This window comes from Rutilus rutilus, assembly GCF_951802725.1.
Source record: "Rutilus rutilus genome assembly, chromosome: 22".
NCBI classification, from domain to species: domain Eukaryota; kingdom Metazoa; phylum Chordata; class Actinopteri; order Cypriniformes; family Leuciscidae; genus Rutilus; species Rutilus rutilus.
Window position 1 is genome coordinate 2,550,068 of NC_140227.1, and position 21,721 is coordinate 2,571,788.

Here is a 21,721-nt window from a genome sequence, read left to right on the forward strand (position 1 = left end):
TGCTAATTTAACGATGGGAAAAATGGTTGGTGCTTCCGGTGCATGGTCTAAAAGGGTTGTCCCTATTCTCTTAATGAGTAATGGGTGTGTTTTGGGATTTATGTGCTTTAAACCAATCAGAGTCTCATCTCCCATTCCCTTTAAATGCCAGTTGCACTCGCACCATGGCAGATTCGCTATTTACATGACGGAATTTGATAGTGGAAAGACCGAAGCCGTCTCCAGAGTGCAAACGGATCTGCTCGTGCGCGAGGTTAAAGTGCGCAAGCAGAACATCTACGGGACAAACCAGATTCCACCATATCTTTATGTACACAATAATAATCTTTTACATTGTAATCCGTTTATTTTAAATATTTGGGATGTTTGTGTGCTGCTGTGCGTCCCTGTGTGTGTAATAAGCAGAGTGTACGAGCGTTGTGGACCCGCCTATAGGCTCACATTACTAACGCGCTCTTTAAATAACAAAAATAATAATATTGCGCCATTGACTTTAGACCAGGTTTCAGTTGGTCAATGGCTCAGTCTCTTTCTGTTCCTCAAAATAGCAACGCTCCAACAATGCACCAGAACACACACTCGTTTTCAGACCAGCATCCCATGGGCGCACAATTGGGCACAAATACATTTGCTATTTAAACAACATGGCGCAGGACGTGAAAATGAAAACTGCGTCTGGCTGAAACTAGCAAAACACACTTGCGTCGCGCTTGGCGCTGCATTGCGCCGGGTGTAAGATAGGGTCCTATGTACTTATACACTATGCACTCATACACTATACACATATACACTATGCAGTTTTGCACTATGCATATTATAAGTGCTATAATTAGCACTATGCTAATATTAGTCTCCGATATCCGAGGTTTACCGCAGTCCATCGGATCCAGGCCGTATCCAGATCTGATGAAGGACCTGTGCCTGGACACGTGTCAACCAGTCCCTCCCCTGTGAAGGCCTCCTTCCCTTCCCTTTACCTCTCTACAGATAAAGCGTTGTCGGGATAATTCCGGTTCACGTGGTTACGCGGAAGCGATAAATAATTCTTTATTATAAATTTTTAAGCGTGTTGAGGGTTTTCTGTTAGAACAGTGTTGTGTTAGCGGCCCCTAAGTTAATAACTAATGATCTTTGCAACGGAAGTGAATCAATCAATCAAAACTAACTTTAGTTGGACAATAACTTTATTCTAGATCTGCTGTAAAGCCAAAACAATCTCTGTTACTGTAATTTCCTATTATCACTGTAAAGCTGCTTTGAAACAATCTATATTGTAAAAAGCGCTATATAAATGAAGGTGACTTGACTTGACTTATACACTATGTACTTATACACTATGTACTTATACACTATGTACTAATACACTATGCACTTATACACTATGTACTTATACACTATGCACTTATACACTATGCACTTATACACTATGTACTTATACACTATGCACTTATACACTATGCACTTATACACTATGTACTTATACACTATGTACTAATACACTAAGCACTTATACACTATGTACTTATACACTATGCACTTATACACTATGTACTAATACACTATGCACTTATACACTATGCACTTATACACTATGTACTTATACACTATGCACTTATACACTATGCACTTATACACTATGTACTTATACACTATGCACTTATACACTATGCACTTATACACTATGCACTTATACACTATGTACTAATACACTATGCACTTATACACTATGTACTTATACACTATGTACTTATACACTATGCACTAATACACTATGCACTTATACAAGGTTATTTTGTCATTCAGCATTAGAGTCTGATCAATTAAATGAATGATTCAACGAATGAATGAACCAGCCATTTGAACAAATCATTTGAATGAATGACTCACTCATTAAGACAGTCCTGTGTCCCAATAGGCCCATTTCCATACCGCATATTAGACGTAAAACAATATGTGAGTCAGGTAGTGTGTCCGAATTCATAGTGTTCATAAAACAGTGGGTGAAAAGTACCCGGGTGACCTACTACTTCCGGCGAGATTACGATGGACACTTACTATCCCATGAGGCCGTAGGTCACATGACAGTGACAAAAACAAAATCTTATAGCATTATTTATGTAACCGTAAATGTATTCAAGCCACCTCTGAGCTGCACTAACCAGTCTGTGTAAATACATATAAATGCCACTTCAGATGCAGTTTCTGGAAAGATAGATACCATCACAAAAACAAAGACAATATAGTATTATTATCGACAAAATCCCATTTCAAATAAAATATCAATAACCACATTAAAATCTAGTTTATACTGTGCACTAACTTAACGGTGAAGCTCAGGAGATGTTTAATCGGACAGTAAAGCCTCGCTTCACAGAGCAAAGCAAAGCATGTTGCTTAGTAAAAGCTTTCATTAGACAGTCTTCCATTCTCTCTCTCTGCTCTGTTCTTCTTACTCCAGCAACTCCCCAGTTATTTACAACCACTGGGATTACACACAATGTTCTCCATTAATATTTTATTAGTTCACTGATAATCACAGCTGAGGAGGAATACACTGGAGCCGAGCGCACACCGGCAGAAACTGCTGTTTATCACCCGGTCACTGAGGAGGCATAACCAGTTAATGACTTAAGTAACTTCAGCAAGAAACATAAATGACAAACAAGTCCGTCTCATGAGGATGCTTGAATTATGCAACCACTATAAATAAAATACATAAAAAACACAGGAATCCACCTTTGTGACAAGAAAACTGGAAGCGAAAATCAAAGTGAGAATACTAAGAGAAAAATTCCACTGCAACACAAACATGAATTGCTTCTGTAAGAATGAGCAGGCTTTCATTTTGTACCATTGATTGTTTTTCCTCTCCATGAAATGGCTTTCAAACCACTTACAGTGAGCAGATGTCCTGTTATGCATGGGGTAGTCCTGTATTTCCCAGGAAAAAACAGGACATCTGGCTACCCTAAAAGCTGCAGGCAAAAGCTTTCAGTAGAGACAGATAAAAAAAAAAAAGGTTTGTCTGATCCTTCTCCACCCTAAAATATCGAAACCGTTTACCTTTTGCAAGATCCACCCCACTGTCTGATTTTGATTTATTTGAACAAATCTGTTAATAGATCATTTTTCACGCCACCAAAATATAAGTTTAAAAAAGCTGTAAGGATTATAGTTGGAGAACTGCAGACGTTAGTTCAGAAAATCTGCAAAACTATCATTAGACGCCACCTATACATAATCACCACTTCTTTGGAAGGGTTTCCATAAAAAAGCCCTTTCTGTCATCAAATAACAATCTCATGCGCCTACAGTTTACCAAAGTCACATGACCGTTCAGTGGAAATGGGTTGTGTGAGACCAAAGAGGTTGAAAACAAAACTATAGGTATTTAGCGTTGACTGCTAAAAGGTTTTCATTCAAGGCCCCAAGACAACTTTGAATGGTATCATATGTTAAATCTGACCCTGGTCATGGCTGGACATTTCAATGATCCAAAGCACACTTTAAAAACACAAACACGAAATTAACACAAAAATGACTCAAGAATAAGGGTTTTGCCATGCCCATCTCAGTCCACCATAGAAAAGCAAGGCTGCCAACATTAGTGTGTGATCACAGAAAAGAGGTCATAACTCCCCCTACTGGTTAATATGTGCTGTACACACACACGGACTGCATGACATTAAGCTGAAGACTGAACACCAAAAACCAGCCTCAGAGATACTCATACAACACCTAAACAGACACAGATCACTCATTAATATCTTGTATCGCGACATAACAATAAATGTCCACTTCTGTTCTCCAAGTCCCGAAGATTGGTTAATAATGACCATTAAGAATTCTCATTTTTGAGGCAAAGTATTACTTTAAGAGTATGACATGCGCATTCCACAGCTAAATAACAAACTGGAAAGTTTGTTTTCTTGATTAGTTTTCATTGCATGAGTAATTCGACCATCTTTAAAATGTAGAGCTTCTCAGCCTGTGCTTGCACTCACTGTTCAATGAACAATCAGGTCCTGAAGCAAAGCCTCTGTTCAGAACCACTGATTTAAACGACATAGATTTTATTATAGAAATTAGTATGCTACCATTCAAAAGTTTGGGGTCGGTAAGATTCTGAAGATTGGTCTAAGATTGAAAGAAGTCTCTAATGCTCACCAAAATGCATTTATTTGATCAAAAATACAGTAAAATTGTAAAATAATGTCATTTATTCCTGTGATCAAAGCTTTCTGGTTTTTCAGGATCCTTTGATGAATAGAAAGCATATATTCAAGCATTTATTAAAAGAGAAATCGGTTACACTTTATAATAACGGCATGCTATGAATCATCAGTTAAGCATTAGTAAATAGTTAATTCATCATTTATAAAGCATTAACAGACATTAATAAGCAGTTTATAAATACAGCTGTTTTATTCTTGATTTATAAGCATTTGTAAGTAAATGATTAATAAACTCTTTAAATGTACATTTATACATCTTATTATTTAGACATATAGTAATAGTTACTCAGTGTGTTAATAAATGCTTTATTTAACTTTTTAACTTTTTTTATTAGCCCTGTGTTTTGTTTGTTTCCTTTTTCTGTTTAGAAGATTAGAACCTTTAAATCTCCTTTGTAAAAGCTTTACGAGGCATAACTAGTCCTCACTTTAGATGAGCTCACAAAAACAGTTCTGACAACTATTAAATGTTTTATAACTACCTTAATTAATCATGAATTACAGTAAGAATATGTGTTAAAAAAGCATTTATTAACACACTGAGTAACTATTATTATGTCTAAATAAAAAGTAAATAAATGTACATTTAAATAGTTTATTAATCATTTACACTTAAACTTACACTTTCTAAATGATCTTATGAACCACTGAAAACTCGTAAATAACTGGTTTGTAAATAACGTAATTACAATTATTAAACTCATAATAGATATGCTTATAAATCAAGAATAAAGCATTTATAGCTGTATTTATAAACTGATTATTAATGTCTATTAATGCTTTATAAATTATGAATTAACTATTTACTCATGCTTAACTAATGATTCATATCATGCAGTTATTATAAAGTGTAACCGAGAAATCTTTTGTAACACACAACTGACACTTTTAAATCAAATGAATGAGTCCTTGATGAATCTAAGAATCGCACTGACCCCAAACTTTTATACAGTAGTGCATATAAAACATTTGTGTATGAAACTTTACTCCAGACTCACTTGGCAAGCTTCATTTCGATCTGTTGGCGTATCTCCTGCCGTTCCTGATCACTGCGGACAGGGAAGATGTTCCTGTCCTCCAGCTCCTGTTTACTGGGCCTGTTACGCAGCTTCACTGCCAGAAGCTCTTTCCTTATCCGCCGTGGAAGCGTACCTGCACACACACACACACACACACACACACACATACACACATGCACACATGATCATTAATGATGGTCAAATGGACTCAGATCAGAAATCTGCACAAACAAAGGTCAATTATAGGCACATTCATGCCCCCGACATAATATCATTCATAACATAACATAACATAACATAACATAACATAACATAACATAACATAACATAACATAACAAAACAAAACATAACAACATAACATAACAACATAACATAACATAACATAACATAACATAACATAACAACATAACACAACATAACATAACATAACATAACATAACAAAACATAACATAACATAACAAATAACATGACATAACATATAACATAACATAACATAACAACATAACATAACAAAACATAACAAAACATAACAACATAACATAACATAACATAACATAACATAACAACATAACATAACATAACAAATAACATGACATAACATATAACATAACATAACATAACAACATAACATAACAAAACATAACAAAACATAACATAACATAACAAATAACATGACATAACATATAACATAACATAACATAACATAACATATAACATAAAATAACATAACATAACATAACATAGCATAGCATAGCATAGCATAGCAACATAACATTACACATTATATAACACATAACACATTATATAACATAACATAACATAGCATAGCATAGCATAGCAACATAACATTACATTACATTACATAACATAACATAACATAACAAAACATAACATAACAACATAACATAACAACATAACATAACAAATAACATGACATAACATATAACATAAAATAACATAACATAGCATAGCATAGCATAGCAACATAACATTACATAACATAACATAACATAACATATAACATGACATAACATAACAAAATAACATAGCATAGCATAGCATAACATAGCAACATAACATAACATAACATATAACATATAACATATAACATAACATATAACATAACATAACATAACATAACATAACATAATTTCAATATTCATTGTATAAAACTGATTTATATTGGTTTTTATGACTGTGTAAAAATTATTTTGAATATAGTGGCATTAACACAACAACCAATAATTTTTCTCCTAATAAACTTTTTTTCAAAAGTATTTGTTTATCAAGCAGTGTCAGAGAAGAGCTGGAAATGGAAATTTGATATATGTGATGTGTGAGGAAAACAAAGATAAATCAGGGTATATATCACTTGTGAACAGAACATGTTTGTGTGTAAATCTGTAATTTTTAGTTTATAACTAATTGCCATCAAATTAGCTTTAGCAAGACATAGTCTTTATTTCAATGTTTTTAAAATGTCATTTTGTCATTTCCAAACATCTGGCTCCTCCAACTTTGCTGTGAGTTGATCATGCCCTGTTTCAGTCCCAGTGTTCCCTGTGTGTTTGCAGTGTGTCTGCTTCTCTCTGACAGCAGACGCATTAGAAGTAGGACACCAGATGTTGCTGACAAATCAAGTCTAGAGGAAGAAAAGCCTCTTCGTTTCTGCCATGCGGCGTATTCTGAGCGCAACATTATTAACAGGCACTCAGAGACCAATTTGCGAAATAAAACACACAAAAAAACAAGATTTTTCTGGAGAAAATGTGAGCAGTGCTTGCTCCTTTAACCCGTAAAGCTACCATATGTAATTTTTTTCGTTGCTAGGGGTCGCTAACCTCTTACAATAACAAAGGCGTAGATTGATGACGCAGTGAATAAGCGGAATGGAACTTGTCGTCATGCTGATGCATCTAATAATGTTTATGGGAAATAATGTTTATTGATGAGTGAATACATTGATGTTTTTAACATGACTGTGGAATGAAGCAGGGCGCGAGTGCTAATGAGAGACAGATATCAGCGCCACGCGCGAGTCCAGCGGATATACAGGGATAAGGACATTTCATTCTACCGAACTACACGCAAGTGCTGAATAATACTCACACAGGTCAGTTTATTAGAGGAATTAAACTTGTGAGGTAACACAGCACTGTTTCACTTAGTCTACACTATCACACTAAACTGCATTTGAGAGTGTTAAAGTTATAATGTTATTCTATGTGTGAGTTTGTCTGTATGAGACTAGCAGTGAGCGAGATCAACATTAGAATAACATACTGATCATATTCTAACATTTCATCATGTTGAGCTATATAACACTGATTAGTTTTATGTACATTTGCTCATCTCTACATTTGCGCATCTCTGTCAAGTTGAAGTTAGTCGCGGACGCTAGCTCTCGGCATCTCGAAAACGCAACGCTGATATTGATCCTCGTTTTAGTTCTCCTTTTGTCCCAAAGTCTGCTTGCCATGGTCCATAATGTTTGAACGAAACAACAACAGCGTGAGCGCGCCGCTAGACGTAACGCAGTTGTCCATGTCTGTCGCCATGGTTACTATGGCAGTACGAGCGGAAACAAGGGATAACGCGGACTTTTTAAAATTGTAAATTTCTCTGAATTTACAAATTCTTGGAAACATTTAGGATAATGGAAGTACACAAAAGAAAGAATTATATAAAGATACTTTTAAAGGTACAATATGTAAGATTTTTGTAATAAAATATTCAAAAACCACTTGCACAGTGTTGCACAATGAATACTGTTAATACAATTAAATATGGCTCATCCCTTGTCATTAACGCCTATCAATGACGTAATATCCGTATTATCCCTGGTTTCCGCTTATAGAAACCATATATATATATATATATATATATATATATATATATTGTACATAGAAACCTCATTAGTGTCTGTTTCAATGGGCCAATGAGGGATCTATGTATACTTACAATGCAATATCTTATCTGTTGTGGCGTTCAGTCATCATGGTTCACGATTATTGAAATCCAAAAAAACGTAAACGTAGATCAACTGAGGCAAGCAGGCTTTGAGAAAAACAGAAATAAAACAAGGTTCAACATCGGCGTGGCGTTTCAGGATGGAGAGAGGTTCACGACAAACTTGGACTTGACAGAGTCTCTGCTCTCGCATATTAAATATAATAAATATATATTATTTATTGCACACATACAGTTATATTGCACTTTCTTTGTACTTCAGTAACGCTTTTTATCAAGTCTGGTGACCAAGTCTATGGCAGTGAAATTAAATACAGTATGTGTTGCACAAAAATATTTAGCCATTATTTGCAAATACTGTGGTTTCGTTCAAATATACTTTTAGTATGATTGTTTTAAACCTGTAAAAATCATTTGACAAATAGTCACATTTCAGTAACAGGCTAATATAGTATTACATTTCACGTTCCTTGCAGCTAATTCATTACGATGACATAAAATAGTCTGATCAAACGTACAGGTTATACAAAAACTAATTCATTACCTCATCTGAAAACACGATTCGTGAAATATATGAATTATACCATACATCTCTGGATGATGAAAACGACATCTCTCACAGTTCCACTCTCCTTCATAGCGTCATCAAGCTTCGCCTTTGATATTGTTTTGAAAATGCGACTTCTGGCGGCGAAAACTTGCATATTGTACCTTTAAATGCATGAATGTTTCACAAATCACTATTATATATTTGGCTCTTTAGTGACCCGGATCTATATCTAACACGGATGGACCTTTACTGGGATATTTTTCTACAGTAGAAGGAAGCGGAGATGCGTTGTCCATCTTTTTTTTACAGACTTTGGTAAAAACATGACAAATCAAAACTTACAAGAACAAAAACTATAAAAAAAAAAAAAAATTGGTCTAAAATTCTACAATAATCATGTGATGTAAACCAAGGTCAAAGAAACCCACCAGAGATGACAGAGTCGTTCCAGCTGTCCTGGTCGCTGTAGTATTCATCCACACGCATGTTCTCCTTGTTCTCTTCTGCCTCTTTCTTGTTCTCCACTTCTCCGCTCTGCTCATTCTCAGCGCTGGCGGTGCGGGACACCCGTCCATCCGAGCGCCGTTTGGGGGAACCGCGGATCTCCTTACTGTGGAAACTGACATTTAAAAGATCCGGTTGAAAATTTTCAACACAAACAATACCATTCAGAATTTCAGTGTGGATGAGAAACTTTTGGAAAACGCTAATGTGGACGGAGAGCGTTTTGAAATGAAAACAAATCTAGTAATGTAGCCGTAACATAATTTGATCAAATAAATTGTGTATACATTTTTTTCACAAAAAAAGGATCATGTGATACTGAAGGCTGGAGTAATGATGCTGAAAATTCAGCTTTGCATTACAGGAATAAATTACATTTTAAAATATTTTTTAGATAGAAGACAGTTGTAATGATATTTCACAATATTACTGTTTTTGCTGTATTTTTTATCAAACTCATGCAGCCTTGGTGAGCAAGAGACTTCTTTCAAAAACACTAAGGGCCCTATTTTAAGGATCTAAGCGTATGGTCGAAAGCGCACGGCGTAAGAGCACTTACAGCGTGTCCGAATCCACTTTTGCTAGTTTAACGATGGGAAAAATGGTCGGCGCTCCTGGCGCATGGTCTAAAAGGGTCGTCTCTATTCTCTTAATGAGTAATGAGTGTGTTTTGTCCCTATTCTCTTAATGAGTAATGGGTGTGTTTTGGGTGTAACGTGCAATAAACCAATCAGAGTTTCATCTCCCATTCCCTTTAAAAGCCAGTTGTGCTCGCGCCATGCAGGATTAGCTATTTACATGGAGGAATTTGCAAGCAGAAAAACTGAACGCATCTCCAGACAGCAAACGGATCTGTTCGAGCACGAGGTTAAAGCGAGCAGACCATCTACAGGACAAAGTGTAGGCGCGTTGTGGACTGGCCTATAGGCGCATATTACTAACACGCTCTTTAAATAACAAAAAAATATTGCGCCATTGACTTTAGACCAGGTTTCAGTTGGTTAATGGCTCATTCTATTTCAGTTCCTCAAAATAGCAACGCTCCAACAGTGAGCATGAACACACACCTCGTTCTCAGACCAGCAGCCCATTGGCATTTGCTATTTAAACAACATGGCGCAGGACGTGAAAATGAAAACTGTGTTGGGCTGAAACTAGCTTGTGTTGCGCCTGCCGCTGTATTGCAACGGGTTTATGATAGGGCCCTATAATTCTTAATTATTCCAAACTTTTGACTACATAGCACACATTTCATATCAACTATTTTTATTGTTCTTTTAGCAAAATGATGACAGAATTAGTCAGAATTACTAGTGAAGACCTGTCCTCACCTGTCCTGCCGGTGTTTGGAGGCCAGCGCCCGATGCAGTTCCTCGATGATGCAGCTCGGGGGCAGATGAGGGTGCAGGACCCCCAAGTGAGGCGAGCCAGTGGGGGTTGAGATCCTGCCCCGCAGGGCATCTTTGGGGAGGGTGAAGTTCCTGGGCAGAGTGGCTGGAGCCGGCCGGCCCTGAGGAGAGTGGGTAGCTACAGGACAAGAAAAAAAGTGGCTTTAAGTACTATGTACTTACATTTAAATTAATAATTTGATACAATTGACTTATTGTGTATACATACATGTACTTATATTTTGAAAATACCTGCATGTAATTACAGCTGTAAGTAATTAATTAATTTATGTAATTACATTTGTAAATACACTGTTGACCCTTCCCTTACACCTTAACCCACCCTTAAACCTCACCTGTCCCTAACCTTACCCGTATCACACCTCAGTAGCAGCACAAGTGTTTTACAATACAACCTGAACAAAATAAGTACATTGTACTTATTTTGCGATGTAAGTCCATAGTACTTAAAGCTTAAAAGTACTTAAAAAAAAATACATTTCATCGTTATACTCCGTTGGTCAAATCTAGAGAACAGGTATACATGCATGTGATGAATTGATACTGACTGTCCAGACTGCTCAGTCTATTAAGCAGCTTCACTGGGAGTTTGGCTGGAGGAGTGCGAACTTCTCTGAGTGGTTTATCCTCCTTTCTTTCCTCATGGCCCTCGAGGGCCCCGACACTGGCCCCTCTACTCGAGGCCTCTACACACGGCTTGTCCTCATCCTCACTTTGCCCAAGTTCCCCTTCTGTTTCCGTCATCTCTGTGGTGTCTCGTGCTGAAAAGAGATCAGAAATGTTTGTTCTGTGATCTCTGACGCCACCTAGTGGTAAATAAGTGCTGCTCATTCTTTCAAGACAACAGATGTGTGTCCATTCCCCACCTTTTGATTGAGTCATCACTTTCATGTTCACAAAAAGACACAGTGGACATGCACATATCATGCATGCTTATCAAATCAAATGTTTATTTAGAATTGTTAAAGTCAACATGAAACGGCATCCGCAACCCATTTTACTTCCCTAATGATGCATATTTCTGAAACAGACTATTATAAAATCAGACAGGACTTGATTTTATTGATTGGGAATTGATTGGATGGGTATTTCATGTCAGATTGGGGTCAAACCTGAATGTGAGTTTGCAGTGGATTGTGGGGGATTTACTCCTTACCAACAACACACTTTTCTGAAGAGGCTGTTTGAACAGGACGTGCACTGAAAAAAAAAAAAAAATTGGTGTGGAATTTACTAATTGATGAGTGATTTAATAATTTTCACTCATAAATGGGTAGTAAATTTCACAAATAATTACAAAGAAACTAATCAAATTAAGCGTGACATTTTAAAGTGAAAAGACTGAAACAGTATTTTCTTGTAAAACGTACTCTAATAATCTTTGATTTATTCACAAAATTAGAAAATAAATGTGTATACACTGTAAAGGCTGAAGGTCAAGTTCACTATTACAATACAATAACATTATTGTAAAAACATTACAAATAATTTTGACTATTGATATTTAAGGAAGGAATGTTTAAGGAAGACTATATTACCTATTACAGTAGCCTAAAACCGTGCATTATAGATATTTAACAAATGGCAGAAATATTTCCGGGTATATTTTAAACCATGAAGTCAGCTAACAAAAATATAATATTGTTTTGCTAACATTCCCATTAACTTATGAAAACGTTATTTCTAAATATTCCCTTCCAGTTCAAAACGTATATGTTTTTAAATGTTTTTTTTATTTCTTGAATATACAAATGTTAAGGGGACATTCCATTGTATCATTTTTCAAACATTATGGGAATGTTACATTTGAATGTTCTCTGAACATTTTAAAAGTAGTAGCAACATTTAAAACTTTTTAAAATGTTCCATAAATGATGTATAAATAACGTTTTTGTGCTAACAATTTAAGAGCATTATTAAAAACCAGATAATTTTGAACAAACGGGTTAGGCACCCCTATTATACTTTTTGGGATATTCCCTTTCACGTATTGTGTAATAGAGCAGTTTGTGAATGTAAAAGGTCTGCAAAGTTTCAAAAATCAAAGATAAATGTTTTTGTCTACCAAAAGAAAGAATCGATTCTGAACTGCCTGAAACGAGTCGTCAGTAATTTCAGTCTCACTTCCTGCTGAATCTGCGTAGGTTTGTAACAGATTTGCATAATGCCAGTCTATGTTCTTCATTGGCTGCCATAAACAACGTCTACTTTGACCCTCAAAGAGCTGATGCTGCAATAGATATTATGAGAAAATTTAAGTGTTTTAGATCTTGGATGAATGTAAACCTGTTGTAGGAGACTCCAAAACAAAATTAAAGCTGCAAGCAGCGATGAAAAGGGCCCTCACACCACCGCCACCCGGCGGCATTAGGAAAGCAAAGCATGGTGGGCAGTATATAGGAGGACTATGTCAAAGTCATTTGTATTTGCCACACTTTCTGCTACCAGCAGGTGGCGCTATTACTATAACTGAATATTGTCATGTAGATGTGTTCAGGACAGGACTCTTATCAAACATGTGAAGTTTGGGGCGGATCGGACATTGTATGTCCGAGTTACAACAACTTCCTGTTTCATGGCAAAACATCAAATTTTGTCAGGCCGCCACGGACACACCCTTCAGCGAAAACTCAAGATCTTTGCAATTTAACGTCGCAAAGGCCTTTAGATTAGACTTACAAAATATGATGTGGATCTGATTAAATCTCTGGGAGGAGTTTGGTAAAGGACAAAGTCTGGAAATGGCTAAAATATCAAAATATCTCACTTCCTGTTTGGTTTTCAGATTTCAGAAGACTTTTTTGTAGATATTGGTCTGTTACATGTGTCTACCGAATTTCATACTTGTACGTGAAACGTAGCGCCAGGGGCACTTGGTCGAAATATTGTAGGTGGGGCTATCGAGCCATTTTGCCACACCTACTTCTGACACCCATATCACACGTACATTTTCACCACATTTGATGCGTGTGCAAAGTTTCGTGAGTTTTTGAGCATGTTTAGGCCCTCAAAAAAGCGATTCACTTTGGAGAAGAAGAATAATATTAAACAGAGCAATCGCAATAGGGTTCTCTCACCATCGGTGCTCTGGGCCTAATTAGGAACCTTTAGAATAGCATACTTTAATGTTACTGTTCATAACGTTGAGAGAAGCTTGTCAATATCTGAGAACATTCCCTGTTAGCTGGAAATTACATGGGCACTATTTTTTTATTTTTTTCTATTGGAATAATGGAATATTAAGGTCAGGAATGTGCATTAATCATGTTAATAGCCTTGTAGTTTCACGTTCTAGGGTGCGTTTCCCGAAAATATCGTTAGCCAACTATGGTCTCAAGTTCTGTCGTTATCAGCAGTTCAATGAGTCGGTGTTTCCCGAAACCATCGTTCCAACGAACATTCGCAAACAGCATCGCAGAGTTGTGTGTGTTTGGAGCGACAGATCTCGACCTGTGGTTAGAAGCAGAGTTTCTAGTTTGCATGACATGTGGACTTAATAAATCCTGATCTTGAGCAAAATAAGCAAGCTGACATTCAGTACAATCTGTATCTTTTATTTAGAATATATACAAATGTCATTTACGTCTTTTAGTTTGTCAAGAGATTTAAAGTGTTGTTTTTGAAGAGTGTGCATGGGTAAACGTACTAGTGCGTACGAAATATAAAATGAACGAACGAAAAAAAAAGAAGAAAAAAAACCTGAGAAAAATTCCTCAGATGCCATGTCTGTAATTTATTGCAAAACATCTAGCATTAATTCGATTTCAAACAGATTAATTATTTTTTTATTTTTTTATTACTCCACCACCTGCGTGACATCATCAACCAGTGGTTTAACGACCAATTTGCGACAATACGGTTTTGGGAAACAGTCGAGACTAGCTAGTTGATTTCTTCAATGATGCATCGTACTATGATAGTTAAGCAGCGAGTTACATCGTTGTATGGGAAACGCACCCCTGTTTAGCAAAAGACCAAACATTCACAAGTCCTGACCTGTAGACAGATTGTCCTCATCAGATCCCAGATCCTCTGAGTTGCTGGCCAGCGGCGCCATGGGCTCGTCCTCTCGGTCCTCGGCGTCTGAGTCCTCGAGCGATGGGCTTCCCGGATCTTCTGAGTTCCCACCACAGGCCAGGCCAGACTCTGTCAGCATGGGAAAAACCAGCCAGTCTTAAAGTGATAGCTCACCCAAAAATTTAAATTAGCCCATGATTTACTCGCCCTCAAGTCATCCTAGGTGTATATGACATTCTTCTTTCAGACAAATATGATCAGAGTTATATTAAAAAATGTCCTGGCTCTTCCAAGCTTTATAATGGCAGTGAATGGCTGTTTCTGTTTTGAAGTCCATAAAAGTGCATCTATCCATCATAAAAGTGCATCTATCCATCATAAAAGTGCATCTGTCCATCATAAAAGTGCATCTATCCATCATAAAAGTGCATCTGTCCATCATAAATGCGCATCTGTCCATCATAAAAGTGCATCTATCCATCATAAATGCGCATCTATCCATCATAAAAGTGCATCTATCCATCATAAAAGTGCATCTATCCATCATAAAAGTGCATCTGTCCATCATAAATGCGCATCTGTCCATCATAAAAGTGCATCTAAGTGTTGGTGCAGTGAGTTTGGCAGTGTTGGTGCCGTGAGTTTGGTAGTGTTGGTTTAGTGAGTTTGGCAGTGTTGGTGCAGTGAGTTTGACAGTGTTGGTTTAATGAGTTTGACAGTGTTGGTTTAGTGAGTTTGGCAGTGTTGGTGCAGTGAGTTTGACAGTGTTGGTGCAGTGAGTTTGGTAGTGTTGGTTTAGTGAGTTTGGCAGTGTTGGTGCAGTGAGTTTGACAGTGTTGCTGTACTGAGTTTGACAGTGTTGGTGAAGTGAGTTTGGTAGTGTTGGTTTAGTGAGTTAGGCAGTGTTGGTGCAGTGAGTTTGGTAGTGTTGGTTTAGTGAGTTAGGCAGTGTTGGTGCAGTGAGTTTGGTAGTGTTGGTTTAGTGAGTTTGGCAGAGTTGGTGCAGTGAGTTCGGCAGTGTTGGTTTAGTGAGTTTGGCAGTGTTGGTTTAATGAGTTTGGCAGTGTTGGTGCAGTGAGTTTGACAGTGTTGCTGCAGTGAGTTTGATGGTGTTGGTGCAGTGAGTTGGACAGTGTTGGTTTAGTGAGTTTGACAGTGTTGGTGCAGTGAGTTTGGTAGTGTTGGTGCAGTGAGTTTGACAGTGTTGGTGCAGTGAGTTTGACAGTGTTGCTGTACTGAGTTTGACAGTGTTGGTGAAGTGAGTTTGGTAGTGTTGGTTTAGTGAGTTAGGCAGTGTTGGTGCAGTGAGTTTGGTAGTGTTGGTTTAGTGAGTTAGGCAGTGTTGGTGCAGTGAGTTTGGTAGTGTTGGTTTAGTGAGTTAGGCAGTGTTGGTGCAGTGAGTTTGATAGTGTTGGTTTAGTGAGTTTGGCAGAGTTGGTGCAGTGAGTTCGGCAGTGTTGGTTTAATGAGTTCTGCAGTGTTGGTGCAGTGAGTTTGACAGTGTTGCTGCAGTGAGTTTGACAGTGTTGGTTTAGTGAGTTTGACAGTGTTGGTGCAGTGAGTTTGGTAGTGTTGGTGCAGTAAGTTTGACAGTGTTGGTGCAGTGAGTTTGGCAGTGTTGGTGCAGTGAGTTTGGTAGTGTTGGTGCAGTAAGTTTGACAGTGTTGGTGCAGTGAGTTTGGCAGTGTTGGTGCAGTGAGTTTGGCAGTGTTGGTGCAGTAAGTTTGACAGTGTTGATGCAGTGAGTTTGACAATGTTGGTTTAGTGAGTTTGACAGTGTTGGTGCAGTGAGTTTGGTAGTGTTGGTGCAGTAAGTTTGACAGTGTTGGTGCAGTGAGTTTGACAGTGTTGGTGCAGTGAGTTTGGTAGTGTTGGTGCAGTAAGTTTGACAGTGTTGGTGCAGTGAGTTTGGCAGTGTTGGTGCAGTAAGTTTGGTAGTGTTGGTGCAGTGAGTTGGACAGTGTTGGTTTAGTGAGTTTGACAGTGTTGGTGCAGTGAGTTTGGTAGTGTTGGTGCAGTGAGTTTGACAGTGTTGGTTTAGTGAGTTTCAGTGAGTTTGGTAGTGTTGGTGCAGTGAGTTTGACAGTGTTAGTGCAGTGAGTTTGACAGTGTTGGTGCAGTGAGTTTGGCAGTGTTGGTGCAGTGAGTTTGGCAGTGTTGGTGCAGTGAGTTTGGTAGTGTTGGTTTAGTGAGTTTGGCAGTGTTGGTGCAGTGAGTTTGACAGTGTTGGTTTAATGAGTTTGACAGTGTTGGTTTAATGAGTTTGACAGTGTTGGTTTAGTGAGTTTGGCAGTGTTGGTGCAGTGAGTTTGACAGTGTTGGTGCAGTGAGTTTGGTAGTGTTGGTTTAGTGAGTTTGGCAGTGTTGGTGCAGTGAGTTTGGTAGTGTTGGTGCAGTGAGTTTGACAGTGTTGCTGCAGTGAGTTTGATGGTGTTGGTGCAGTGAGTTGGACAGTGTTGGTTTAGTGAGTTTGGCAGTGTTGGTGCAGTGAGTTTGGTAGTGTTGGTTTAGTGAGTTTGGCAGTGTTGGTGCAGTGAGTTTGACAGTGTTGCTGTACTGAGTTTTACAGTGTTGGTGAAGTGAGTTTGGTAGTGTTGGTTTAGTGAGTTAGGCAGTGTTGGTGCAGTGAGTTTGGTAGTGTTGGTTTAGTGAGTTAGGCAGTGTTGGTGCAGTGAGTTTGGTAGTGTTGGTTTAGTGAGTTTGGCAGAGTTGGTGCAGTGAGTTCGGCAGTGTTGGTTTAGTGAGTTTGGCAGTGTTGGTTTAATGAGTTTGGCAGTGTTGGTGCAGTGAGTTTGGTAGTGTTGGTTTAGTGAGTTAGGCAGTGTTGGTGCAGTGAGTTTGGTAGTGTTGGTTTAGTGAGTTAGGCAGTGTTGGTGCAGTGAGTTTGGTAGTGTTGGTTTAGTGAGTTTGGCAGAGTTGATGCAGTGAGTTCGGCAGTGTTGGTTTAATGAGTTTCGCAGTGTTGGTGCAGTGAGTTTGACAGTGTTGCTGCAGTGAGTTTGATGGTGTTGGTGCAGTGAGTTGGACAGTGTTGGTTTAGTGAGTTTGACAGTGTTGCTGCAGTGAGTTTGGTAGTGTTGGTGCAGTAAGTTTGACAGTGTTGGTGCAGTGAGTTTGACAGTGTTGGTGCAGTGAGTTTGGTAGTGTTGGTGCAGTAAGTTTGACAGTGTTGGTGCAGTGAGTTTGACAGTGTTGATGCAGTGAGTTTGACAATGTTGGTTTAGTGAGTTTGGTAGTGTTGGTGCAGTGAGTTTGGCAGTGTTGGTGCAGTAAGTTTGACAGTGTTGATGCAGTGAGTTTGACAATGTTGGTTTAGTGAGTTTGACAGTGTTGGTGCAGTGAGTTTGGTAGTGTTGGTGCAGTAAGTTTGATGGTGTTGGTGCAGTGAGTTGGACAGTGTTGGTTTAGTGAGTTTGACAGTGTTGGTGCAGTGAGTTCGGCAGTGTTGGTTTAGTGAGTTTGGCAGTGTTGGTGCAGTGAGTTTGACAGTGTTGCTGCAGTGAGTTGGACAGTGTTGGTGCAGTGAGTTTGGCAGTGTTGGTGCAGTGAGTTTGATGGTGTTGGTGCAGTGAGTTGGACAGTGTTGGTTTAGTGAGTTTGACAGTGTTGGTGCAGTGAGTTTGACAGTGTTAGTGCAGTGAGTTTGACAGTGTTGGTGCAGTGAGTTTGGTAGTGTTGGTGCAGTAAGTTTGACAGTGTTGGTGCAGTGAGTTTGGCAGTGTTGGTACAGTGAAGAGAGTGATGTGTGTATTTCTCACCCATGCCAGCCTCTTCCAGGCCCTTTCTGACGAGATCCTCACGATTTTGCCTGCTGGGCACTTTCCTCTCCAGCGCTGCAGATGCCATCAGATAGAGTTACATATAAATCTCACTGAATACAAACACTACAACCCTGCCGTCAGTAAATCGATCTCTAATGCTTTTGGAGAGATACTAATAATCATTTATATAAAAAAAAAGAGCTGTCCAAATAAATGTGATATATTGTATGTAATAAATGAAAACAATGTTAATTTTTTAACACCATTAAAAAGTTAATTCAATTTGCCATTAGAACTCTTTCATTCCACCAACAGTAAGCAATTAAAAGTATAAGGTCAAGCTTTATTCGTAATAAAAGTCATAACTAAAGACTGATTTCAAGGATAAGCTCTAAAATATATATATTTTCAAGGTAGAAACTGCAAAAAAAAATAATAGTTATAAAAACCCATTTAATTACAAATCATTAGAAAAGTTGTCGAAACTTCTGTAATTATGGAATTTAATCATTTTAATAATTATAATTTAAATATGTATTAATATTTTATTTAATTACTTATTATGATTATTATACATATATTTTATATACATTTAAACTAATTTTTTTTATATATATATTTTAAATACATTTAAAAATACAATTATTTTTAATAATACATATTTTATTATTCATTTCTTCTTATTTTTTAATAAAATAATTTAATATGTAAACATATAAAATGATAATAATATCATTAAAAGTCATATAACAATAATAATTTATAAATATAAAAAAAAAATCCAAATAATTCAAAATGTTAAATACATAAAAATATTTGTATTAAAATATTTTTTAAATGATAATAATAATAATAATAACATAATTTAATAATATATAAATATATATATAAAAATATTTATATTTATAGTTATATTTATATATTTATATTTATATTTTATATATTTATATTTTATAACCTTTCAAGGGTAAATATTTAATTAAACTAATAAAAATTGCCACTCCTAGTTTCTTCATATAAAACAAGTTTGAAGATGAGCAGCGTTTAAATAATGTCTTTGTCAAGGTGGCCTTAGAGTCAGAAAGGTTGAGAATTAGTGCCTTATAGCTTTATAAAATGGTTATTATATAATAAAATACTACACAGAATTTCATTAAAAAGTCATTTAATTAAATGAATGAATTGGGATCAGCAAGTTTGTCAAAGTTTGTCAAAGAAACCAAATCTGTGGCATAATTTTGATTAAATAAAGAAAATAATTTTGACTAAACAAGCAAACATCTTTTCAACAACTTTTCACTGTTTATATCCCCTGTGCTTGTGTTATAGTCCTGTTTGTTGTGAGCACATGGCTTGTCTTGTGTTTCCTTGTTCCATGTGCTCTCTTGTTACCTGATTATTGATTCATTTGCCTCACCTGTCCTCTCTCGTTACCCTCTTTTGTTTGCTTCCCTATTTAGTCTCCCTGTGTTTGCAGTCCTGTGCTGGTTCGTTGTCTATGGTCCCTCGTGTTTCTTGCTCCTGCTACAGTCCAGTTGGAATTCCTTGATGCCTGTCTTGTTTCCCCCCCACGGATAGTTTTTGTTTGTAGTTTTGTTTTATTTTTACCTTTCTTTAAAATATCCATTGTTCCTGCATTTGAGTCCTCGCGTCACTATTACACCATTCTGTGACAGTTACTCCAGTGATCTTGCTTAAATTTAACACATTAACCAGTCAGAATCCAGAACCAGATATATTAATCTTATTATTGCCATTATATTAGTATAATGAAATGGCATGAGAGCAAGGAGGTTTATTTGATGGGGAAATAATGATCAATGTGATGTTTATAAGTTATTATTGAACATGTGGATTGTTGTTTCTTCACTCACCTGTAGAGCCCTGCCTCAGTTTTTCATTTTTCTTTTTCCTCCACTTCCAGGGCTTGAAGATTCGTCCCAGACTGGCCAGTTTACTGTTGCGGCGGATGGGGGGAGTTCGGACCCCGGACACCAGACAACCAGAATGAAGTGTTCTGTGCTGATCCATCACATCTGCGGCACAAGCAGAAATGAAGTTTGCATCAGAAACTAATCTCTCAGTTTATAAAAACAAGCAAAAATCATGTTTGCAGTAATGCACTTTTAATGCAGCTTTAAGTCAAACTGTGTTCCTAATCAACAAGAACACTGCTTCAGCGTTAAATTGAGCATTTAAAACGCATCTCCAGCGGCCATCTGGTTTGAGTCGGTCTGTTTCAGTCAGAATGAATCCAGTATTTCAGGTTCTAAAAGTTCTGTTTATATGAATATATTTCAATCCGATTCACATTAAATGGATTCCAGTCATTGCGTTCAGAACCGAAGAAAGCAGTGATAATGTCATCAGAGCTAAGGCAAGTATAATTGTCTTTTTTTGTTGTTGTTTTTTTGCCTTGATGATATATTTAAATAGAAAACGAACCCATTTGTCAAAATAAGTGTTTAGCAAACATTTCAGCTTTTTACATGACAGCTTTTTAATCCAACTGAGCCATTAATCCGATTCTAAACAAATTATTTGTGTGCACGTAAACATAGCTTCTGAATGCATCACAAAACATTTAGTGTCGAGCGCTAACATCACACCACCTGAGACAGATGTAAATAACAGCTGGAAAAGAGGCCTGTACTCCATGGGGAGCGAATGGTGTCTGTCCAAGCATTTGCTGTGCCAACACGATTTGTTTACCAAGGTGGAACAGCATATGGGTCATCTCTCCTGATGCAAAACATTAGTTTTAATTCAAAAGATAAAGAAACACATGACAAACTGACCAAAGAAAAAACTGGATGGCTTAATCTGTCACTCTGGATAAGATCATATGGATAGGAGTGTGTCAAATGAAGATGAAGTGTTTTTACTCCGAATCCTGTTCTAAGACAAACTGCAGGAGACACAGAGCACTGCATTATGTCTGTGTCCCTCTCTGCGCAGAAACACACCTCACAAACAATCCACTGTTTTAAAGTGCCCCTATTATGTTAAAGGTTCCTAATGTTGATGAGTCTCCTACAACAGGTTTATATGCATCACAGGTCAAAAAACACTTTATTTCCTCATAATCTCCACTGCAGCATCAGCTCTTTTCTCTCAGTGTCTGAAACGCTTCGATCAAGGATTCAGTCTCTCTAAACCCCGCCTCTCTGAGAGCTGCTCTGCTCTGATTGGTCAGATGACCCAGTCTGTTGTGATTGGTCGACAGTATCAGAAACCAAATGCTCATTATCATA

General features: G+C 37.3%; 1 protein-coding gene across 2 annotated transcripts in view; it reads right to left on the bottom strand.

Annotated features, from left to right (window-relative positions):
- The window catches only part of phactr3b (phosphatase and actin regulator 3b), a 75,815-nt gene that overhangs the window by 22,863 nt on the left and 31,231 nt on the right, over positions 1-21,721 (bottom strand). Inside the window, exons 2-8 of one of the 2 annotated variants that reach the window (XM_084394822.1) lie at positions 20,342-20,503; positions 18,465-18,539; positions 14,686-14,835; positions 11,238-11,450; positions 10,612-10,807; positions 9,205-9,395; positions 5,234-5,387 (exon numbers count right to left, since the gene is read on the bottom strand). In XM_084394822.1, coding sequence (XP_084250948.1) covers positions 5,234-5,387; positions 9,205-9,395; positions 10,612-10,807; positions 11,238-11,450; positions 14,686-14,835; positions 18,465-18,539; positions 20,342-20,503 — 1,141 coding nt within the window. The remainder of the gene's footprint in view (positions 1-5,233; positions 5,388-9,204; positions 9,396-10,611; positions 10,808-11,237; positions 11,451-14,685; positions 14,836-18,464; positions 18,540-20,341; positions 20,504-21,721) is intronic. The other variant, XM_084394823.1, reaches the window with a different exon arrangement.